This window comes from Eptatretus burgeri, chromosome 3 (genome assembly GCF_056783735.1).
Source record: "Eptatretus burgeri isolate ZD-2024b chromosome 3, Ebu_testis_v1, whole genome shotgun sequence".
In the NCBI taxonomy this organism is placed as follows: Eukaryota; Metazoa; Chordata; class Myxini; order Myxiniformes; family Myxinidae; genus Eptatretus; species Eptatretus burgeri.
The window spans coordinates 111,707,634-111,717,314 of record NC_140963.1 but is presented as its reverse complement, the minus strand read 5'-3'; the positions used below and the strand labels follow the sequence as shown (position 1 = coordinate 111,717,314).

The window sequence follows — 9,681 nt, the reverse complement described above, 5'->3', positions numbered from 1 at the left end:
CTCATATGTGGTGACTTCAATTGTCATAATGCCAGTCGGCTGGGTGTGGGTACCTCCCTGACCTGCCATGGCACTTCAGCAAACGACTTCTCTGACTCGTTGGGACTGACCAATCTGTCCACTTCTTGACCCAAATCTCAACCAACAGTACTCGATCTCTTCTGGATCTGATTTTGATCTATTTCCCTGAAAATATTTGATCTTATGTTCCTCTGCTCCAATCGGTTCATCTGAGCACATGCTTGTCAAAGTAGACATCTCTCTGTTTGTTATTAAAGAACCACCTCAGGCCGTCTGGCAGGGACTTCAAGTAGCCATCAAACTTCTCGTCTTCCATCTCTACTTTCTCTGACATCAAATCATCCTGGGAATTCTTTCAAAGAATATCTATATATATATATATATATATATATATATATATATATATATATATATATATATATATATATATATATATATATATATATATATATATATCTCTCTCTCTCTCTCTCTCTCTCTCTCTCTCTCTCTCTCTCTCTCACAGACTGATTCCATCTCATCTTCAATTGTCGTACCTTTCCTCCCATCCATGGGACACTGAAGGTTGCAGCAAGGCAATTGTCCTGAAACAACTTGCCTTCGCCTCATTGAAGGCAAATTCAACAGAAGGCAATCTCAGTTTCTTCCACAAAGCTCAGAACAAGTGTGTGTCTACCCTGAGGAGAGCCAGGAAACAACATCTTTGTAATCTCAAGTCTCTCTCCTCAAAATCCTGGTGGCATCTCGATAAGTCTGTTTCTGGTGTATGTTCCCCCTCCATCCCCTTCCTCACCTCAAATGGCCGCACAGCTGACACTGCACGCGAAAAGGCTGAATGCCTAAAGTCCATGTGTGCTTCTAAATCTTGTGTCTCAAACCGATCGCTTTCTGTACCTCCCTTAACCAGTCATACCCAGCTATTCCTGGACTCTTGTGTCCTTTTCTCCTGACAAGGTGGAGATTTTGCTGTCAAATCTCGACTCAGATTCTGCAACCGGTCCAGATGGCATCAGCCCATGCATCCTAAAAACCTGCTCTGCTGCTCTTGCTCACCCTCTATCTATTATATTCACCCTCTCATTTGATCAAGGTCATCTGTTTGGAGATCAGCAAACATCACTGCTCTGCATAAAAAGGTGCAAAAACAGATCCCTGCAACTACAGACCAATCAGTCTTCTCCCAATCACCAGCAAGGTTATGGAATCCATCATCGCTTCCGACATTAAATCTTTCCTCTTCTCCAGTGGCCTGTTATCCAATCATCAATTTGGATTCATACCAGGTCACTCTATCCTGGATATGCTGCTGCTTTCCAACAATTGATGGAGATCCTCAACGCCAGACATGAGATCAGAGCCGTCTCCCTCGCCATATCACGTGCTTTCAATGAAATGAGAGCGAGAGATGAACCTTCAGAGTTTAGGCTTTATTCCATTTGATTGGAGCCGCTTCTGTGGGCACACCGGGGAATACAGGTTCAGCTAGGAGTACATAAGCAGTAACGTATACATGTGCAGTTAATCATTGCAGACAATCCGCGTAAGCACGGAGTTCGATATAATCTCCATTCTCACCAGTCAATGAGCACCTTCAGTTAACGAGCATCAAGTGAACAGCCGATGTCAATAGCAATGCCCCGGGGACAATCACTCGTGCCGCAGAGACCTCCCCTTATACGCGAGACGCACAACATGTGATCCCGCGTCATGTCCCTCAATTCACGTCAATTCACCACATTCTCCCCACCTTTAAAATGTAACTAGGGGCCCATCTTACACACCATGATTGCTTTAGCACTATAGGAGTATACATTTCAAGCAACGCGGACTAATAGATCTACAGAAGCATACATGCCAAGCAGTGATTATTTTGAGTTGTAGGAGCATGGAAATGAGCATCGATATATGATATAATGGGCATATAGGAGCATGAGCAGCGAGAATGCCGATAATCCCCTTTACAGATTGAGTCGTCGAGGGGGCCTTATTCGTCGACCTCTCCGGGAGTAAACGGCAGTTTCACTTGAGGGAGACTCCCGATCCTCTTGGTGAGCCTCGACTTGTGCCGGGGATGACTCCTCGATCGCTCTCGGGTGGAACGCGGCAGCCCCGTCGCCTGGCGGAGTTCCTTGTGGGGAAATGTCAGAAGGAGGAGTGCCAGAAGGTGGTGTACCGGCGGGAGGAGTACCTGAGGGAGCCAGATGGCGAACCGACACAGTGGTCTCCCTGCCATCCGGGAGCCTGACATGAGCATACTCTGGATTAGTGTCAATGAGTTCGACCCCCTCCACCAGCGGTTCATACTTGCTTTGTCGTACCGGGCGTTTCATGAACACTGTACCGGGATGGGTCAGCCAGTTGGGCACCGTTTGACCGTCAACATAACGTCGTTGGTGAGTAAACATACGTTCGTGAGGAGTGGCATTTGTGGACGTGCAGAGCAAAGAGCGTATGGAATTCAGAGCGTCGAGAAGGGTAACCTCCCATCGCTCGGGGCCCAGTCCTCTCGATTTCAGCGCCAGAGTTACGGCTTTCCAAATAACTCCATTATACTGTTCCACCTGCCCGTTTCCCTGTGGGTTGTAACCCGTCGTTCGACTAGTTGCTATGCCGTGCTCTAATAGGAATTGTTTTAGCCCGGCCGACATGAAACACGGCCCTCTGTCTGAATGTATGTACGAAGGTCTCCCAAACATAGCGAAGAGGTCAGAGAGACATCTCACGACAGTGCCCGAGGTCATATCCGAGCACGGAAATGCGAAAGGGAACCTTGAATATTCATCAACAACGGTGAATATGTATCTGTTGTCTGTTTCGGTCGGCAGGGGCCCTTTGAAGTCGATGTTTAGTCTCTCGAAGGGGGAAGTGGCCTTGATCAGTCTGCCAGATGCCGCGCCATAGAATCTGGGTTTTAGTTCAGCACAAACAGGGCATGAAGCATTCATTTGTTTAATATCTTCAACAGAATAGGGAAGATTTTGTCTGCGCACGAAATGTGCCATCCTGGTTACCCCTGGGTGGCACAGAGACACATGGAGGTCTTGCAAAGCCTGACTGATTGTTGCCGAACTGTAGACCCGGGAGAAGGTATCTGCAGCAGGGTTTTCTTTCCCGGGCCGGTAAACAATGTCGTATCTGTAGCAAGCTAGGTCTATCCGCCATCTCATAATTTTTTCATTCTTAATTTTCCCGTTATTTTTCCCATCAAACATGAATGCCACGGATCGTTGGTCCGTAACGAGCGTGAAGTGGTTTCCCAGTAAATAATGTCTCCATTTCCGCAGCGCTTCAACGATGGCGTACGCTTCCTTCTCTATCGCTGAGTGTCTCTGCTCGCTTCTAGAGAGAGTTCTCGAGAAGAACGCGACCGGCCGCCCAGACTGATTAAGTGTAGCAGCTATGGCGTGATTTGAAGCGTCGGTCTCCACCACGAAGGGCACCGAGCTGTCGATCGATAAAACCACGGACTTACTGATATCATCCTTGAGATTGTGGAAAGCTCTTACAACAGCGGCATCTGGTGGAAAGTTTTTGCAATGCACTAGGGGATGTATTTTCTCGGAGTATTGCGAAATCCATCTCGCATAGTAACATCCCGATCACCCGGCGCATTGTCTGCAAGTCCTGAGGTGGTGGAAGCTCACGGAGCGGGCGCAATCGCTCAGGATCAGGCTTAATTGTGCCGTCGGCTATTGTGTAGCCGAGAAGGTCAATTGACCTTGCCGAGAATACGCATTTCTCGTAGTTGAGAGTCAGATTATATTTTCTAGCAATGCTCAAGAATCTGTCCAGATTCCTATCATGTTCCCTCTGATCCCTACCGCACACTGTGACATTATCCACGTAAACAAAAGTGTCTTTGAGGTTTTCATCTGAGATGATGTCGTCCATAACCCGTTGGAAGCAAGCTACTCCATTCGTGACACCGAATGGTATCCTTCTGAACTGGTAGAGGCGCCTCCCTGCCTGGAATGCAGTGTAAGGTTTGTCTTCCTCTCGGATGGGAATTTGATGATAGGCGCTTCGCAAGTCGATGGTACTGAATACCTTATAATTGGCCACGCGTTCGACCATCTCATCTATGCGCGGCAGGGGGTAGGCGTCGAGTTGGGTGAAGCGATTGACCGTTTGGGAATAATCGACAACCATTCGTTTCTTATGGTTCTGACTGCTGGTTACTAACACCTGTGCGCGCCATGGCGAATCGCTCGGTTCTATAATTCCCTCCTCCAGTAATCGCTTGGTTTCCGAAGTGATGAAATTCATGTCAGCAGTGGTATATCGCCGCGATTTGATCGCTATCGGTTTGCAGACCGGCGACAAGTTAGCGAACAGCTGGGGGACGTCACCTCCGCGGTGGTCAACGCATTTAAAATTAGACGAGGCTTGCTTCCTCCAAAGGGTATTTCGACGCTCGTGTGCTGCTTGAGGACATTATGACCCAGAATTACGTCTGCGCACAAATCACGAAGCACCAGTACCTTTACATCCCGATGCGTGTACCCTTTTACGTCCAATTCAACATTGCAGTACCCTCGTACGCGGGATTGTAGTGAGGTGGCGGCCATGCATACCGTATTGTCAGTCGGGTGGATTACCCATTTCCTGCCCTTCACTAGCGAGCTGTTGACGAAACTTTCAGAGCTACCGGTATCAATCAGTGCCTCAGCCATATGCCCGTTAATTCGTACGTTGATGATAGCCTTGGATAGATTCCCCGGGGAGGCTGCAGTCAATTTATTTTGCGAGTAGAGAGCCGCAGAAGTGGGTTTATTTCTCCTGAGAGTAGATTTACATACCCTGGCATAATGCCCTTTCTTGTCGCAATTCATGCATGTGGCATCTCTGGCGGGACATTTTTGACGAGGATGCCTTTTGTACCCACAAAAGAAGCATTTACCAACCGGAGCAGTTGCTGAGGAGTTTGACGAGGTCTGGGTATCCGGCTCCTCGGGTGTTTCTCCATCCCCTATGTCTGGCTGTGTCTGTGCCAGTGGGGTTCCTTGGGTTCCCATCGTAGCAGCGTTCATGAGCAGCATCGGTGTCCCAAATGACTCAGATTGCTGCTGAGCCGTATCCATCGCTCGAGCCTGATCGACTACCTTGTCAAGAGTGGGTTGCGCTTTCTCTAGTAAGCGTTGCCGTATGTGGGCTGATCTGAGTCCTTGGATGAATGCCTCCCGTGTGGCTTCCTTTCGGTGTTCCTCGGCGCTTACCGCCCGGAAGCTGCCGTCTTTTCCCAGCTGATTCAGAGCTTGCAGGAACTGATCGATTGTCTCCCCGGCTGCTTGCTTGCGTGTGTTGAGAAGATGTCGTATGTATACCTCGTTCTTGGGCTTCACGTAGAGCGCTTGCAGCACCTCGATCGCTGCTTCGTAAGTGTCGCACCCCGAGAAGAGCCTGTACACGCTGGGCGAGACATGATTCACGAGAGCGGCAAATTTGTCAGCTCCCTCCTCGATGATGGTCAGATAGTGTGAGAAGGAACAGAACCAATGTGACCATTTCAGTTAACGAGCATCAAGTGAACAGCCGATGTCAATAGCAATGCCCCGGGGACAATCACTCGTGCCGCAGAGACCTCCCCTTATACGCGAGACGCACAACATGTGATCCCGCGTCATGTCCCTCAATTCACCACATTCAATACGGTCTAGCACCTTGCCCTGCTCACCAACCTCTCTTCCTTTAGTATCCAAGGCAATCTCCACTCATGGCTCGCAGACTTCCTCTCCTGTCTTCGCCAACACGTGGCCCTTAATGGAGTTCTCTCATCCTCTCTTCCTGTCCAGGCTGGAGTTTCTCAAGGCAGTGTTCTGAGCCCTGTACTTTTTCTGGTTTTCATCAATGATCTCTCTGACTGGAAAATCCTCTCTATATTTTTGCTGATGACTCCACCCTCTGCCGTCCCATCTACCATCAGTCAGTTCAGCAAGCAGCAGCCTCTTCACCCTCTGCTGATCTGGATAAAATCACAAGCTGGTCCAACACATGGAACATGTCTTTCAATCTTGACAAATCTCACACTCTCACTATGTCTCTCCGAAAGTATCATCTGGAACCCCCCCTCCCCCCATCTATTTTCTCAAGAATCCTCTTAAAGTCCTTTCATTCAAGCTTCTGGGTCTCACTATCTTCCATTATCTTTCCTGGGAAAGCAACATTTCTAAGCTGGCCTCCAAAGCCATTCGCTGACTGGACATCCTCCATCGTGCAAAGTCGTACTTTGGCACACCTGAGCTCCTGACCCCGTACAAAGCTTTCATCTGCCGCCTGATGGAGTACTGCTCTCCCCTTTGGGTTGGTGCTTCCGCCTCTCACCTTTCTCGGCTTCACGCTGTGGAAACCAAGACATTTAAGATCATTGGTATCTCTCACGATGAGGCTGAGTCTTTGGGGAGGTCAATGGTCCTTCTGTCTTCTACCATCCTACAATCTTTTCTCGGCCTCGCCATGCCCCCCTTCCCCCACTCTGTCTGCGATCTGTCCCCACCCCTCCCCTATTTTTGCAGGGCGCTCAAGGTCCGCCAGCAACTCCCTTCTGGCAAAACTACCAAAAAAAAAAAAAGTTGTTTTAGCCCCTGTCATGCTGTTAAATAACACCAGGTCGGTTTACTCAGCCTGTCATCCATCAAAGGTTGGCAAAATGAGTACCAGCTTACTGGTAACAGGGGTACTGCATCAGAGGTACAACCATGCTCCCAGCAATGATGCACCCAGCATCCACAGGCTTAATATGAAACATGAATAATCTCGTCATTCCCCATACTTAAACACTATTTTCTACTCCATGAACTCTTGCAAGGTACTGTTTCTTTCCCTCTCTCTTTTCCTCTCATTCGCTTGCCTTTGTCCAACTGCTGTCCCACTGCCCTACTCAGTTCTTTGCTTTATTTTTTTTTATCCTCACTCTTCCACGATCCTCTCTTTATCTTGTAATAAAAAATAATATACAAGTATGCATATATAAAGTGGAAAAGAAAAATCATTGGATCAAGGAAATTACAGAAATAAAATTGCTGTTTTTGATTCAATTTCTTTATTCAGAATACAATACTTTATTTGTAAATGACAGCAAAATGATGTGTGAATAATATGTTCATCATTCACAATAATCTTGAAGCTATTGCTGATAAACAATGATTTTATTCTGCATTGGGAACGAAAGGAAAATGACACCGATTTCCAGAATCAAACTCTACTTTTTAGAATAGCTACTAGAAGATTAGAAAAAAGATTATGAAGTTTTACATATTTACCCATGAAGCAACACAAATTACTTGGGAGTTTGTGAAAGTATTGTCAACAGAAAGTAGGAATTAATTGTGTAGATGCAGGAAATGGACACACCTAAGAGATGTGATTGAGAAAGGGAGAGAAATTTCAAGGACAGATACCGAGTTAACTCGATGGCTGACCTTGCCATTTGAGGAAATTAGCTTGGTGTGCTTGGTGAACTTAGTCTACCCAACTATATTGAAAATGAACCCGAATGTGTTGTGCAGAGCAGGTTAATGCAATAATTGTGCCTGAAAAACGTGCTGAAGGTGTTTCTTTTGCTGATTCCAGGAATTCGATTCACATTGAGATTTGATGCAGGTACAGTTTGAGACACTGCTGTATGTGAGTGTCTTCTTTGTACCATCTATGCAAGACATTTCAACCTCCTTGCGTTGCAATGCTGTCTCTCTGCAGCAACTGCAGTGATGCTTCATTGAGTTTGTGTTGTTTGAGTACCTGTTGGGTTTTATGGGAAGAAGTATTTTCAGATTAGATTACATTCCTGTTGAACTGGAATCAAATAAAGAGGCCTTGACCTTGACCTAACCGTTTGAGATTCCATGACTCTGGAATCAAATCATCTGCATTTGACATGTGCACAAACCTTAACATCTCAGACTGCAAGTCATATATCAGATAGTTTACCTGCATTATTTTCTTCTCCACTTTTAAACCCCCTCTCTCACTGCTGTTGTCCCCTGGTAGATTATTTATTTATAGTTGAGATTCAAACTTTTCTCATGATCATCAATGATTATTATTTGCTGATACGCAAGAAGAGTCTTTAATTCCTTTCATGACCCTGAACCTTTCAACAAAATATCGACGAAATATTTTGTTAATGAAAAAAAACCCTGCATGTTGGAGCCGATCCATTTCACAAAACAGAGGCAAAAAGGGCATTCGGTGGAGTGCATACCTCTGCTAAAGGCCCAGTCACACCTTGACGTTTTAGCCAGCTTATGCCGATTTTTTTTGAAAACTTGTCAAACGCTGGTACACGTCGAATACGTTTTGGGTAAGTTTTGATAACATTGAGAGCACGCTGAAAAACACTGCCATACGTCGTTGTACGCTGGCTTTAAACATTGTACTTTTCGGTTGTCCTCAAATTTTCCATACTTGAAATTTTAAGACGTATGCCAGCGTATGACTCACACGTTCCGCATAACGCTGGCCATAAGTTGTAGGCACGTCACGCGATCGTTGAGACGTTACTTGTAAGTTACTCATAAGTCGAAACACGTCGAGGTAATGTTTAGCGTACCCGAAAGTTATTTCTAACCTATGAGTAACGTGTTGTACTCACGTTACGCAATTGGTGACACACATCGACACACGTTACTTGTGAGGTGCTCATAAGTCGAAACACATCAAGGTAATGGTTGGTGTCAGTGTTCCAGACTCCCTGGTTTTATTTTTTTTTCTTCCTTCCTTCGGTATGATGGTAATTTTGACACTTCGATTTCTAGTGCGGTTATAATATAATATAATTTAATAATAGGCTTCCGCACAATGATTTAAATCATAACTGCACTGTACACTGAACACCGTCATACCGAAGAAAAAAAAAAACCGGGAGTCTGGAACACTGACGCTAACCATTACCTTGACGTGTTTCAACTTATGAGTACCTTTCAAGTAATGTGTGTCGATGTGTGTCAACGATCGCATATCGTGCGTACAACTTATTCCCATTGCATGCGGAACGTGTGTCATACGGCGAGTACGTCGTAAAATTTTCAACATGTTTAAACTTACAAGACGTACTCCACTTACTACGACGTATGATAGCGTACTTTAGCGTTCTATTCACGCATACCAAACTTACCCATACCATATTCGACGTGCGCCAACGTTTTAGACGCATTTTTCAGAGGTCGGCATACGCTGGCAAGATCGCCAAGGTGTGACTGCGATGTTGACACTTCCATTTCTGCGGCGGTTATGATTTGAATCGTTGTGTGGCAGCCTTTTCATAACCTACGCCACGTCATCGTCGGCGATGCGTGCAGCGCGCTATGCATATGTTGGACTATCGTTGGGCATAGGTTATGAAGGCCGACAACAGGTTTAGCATTCGTTGGTATAAGTTATCTAATAACACAACGAAACGTTCTGTGTCCATTACTAATATGTTGTGCATAAGACCAAGTCGTTATGAATACGTCCGAATCTTTAAAAAAAACATCAAAAGTTCAACGTAAGCCAGCGTTTTACATACATTTTAATACGTTGCCATTGCTGGCTAAAATGTCAAGGTGTGACTGGGCCTTCAGCAATGCCAGATCCACGAGAACATATCAGGCCCAACAATTTTTTGAGATATCGTGCTATATATCATTTTTGTCCCTATCTCTCAATGGTGAAGAATCACTT

At 45.9% G+C, this 9,681-nt stretch overlaps 1 protein-coding gene across 3 annotated transcripts in view; it reads right to left on the bottom strand.

The window, feature by feature from the left end:
• Nucleotides 1-7,041: 7,041 nt before the first annotated feature.
• Nucleotides 7,042-9,681, bottom strand: part of LOC147030734 (uncharacterized) — a 139,125-nt gene continuing 136,485 nt past the window's right edge. For all 3 annotated transcript variants that reach the window (XM_085875091.1, XM_085875092.1, XM_085875093.1), the window contains one exon: nt 7,042-7,758. In XM_085875091.1, coding sequence (XP_085731217.1) covers nt 7,533-7,758 — 226 coding nt within the window. In that variant the 3' untranslated portion in view covers nt 7,042-7,532. The remainder of the gene's footprint in view (nt 7,759-9,681) is intronic.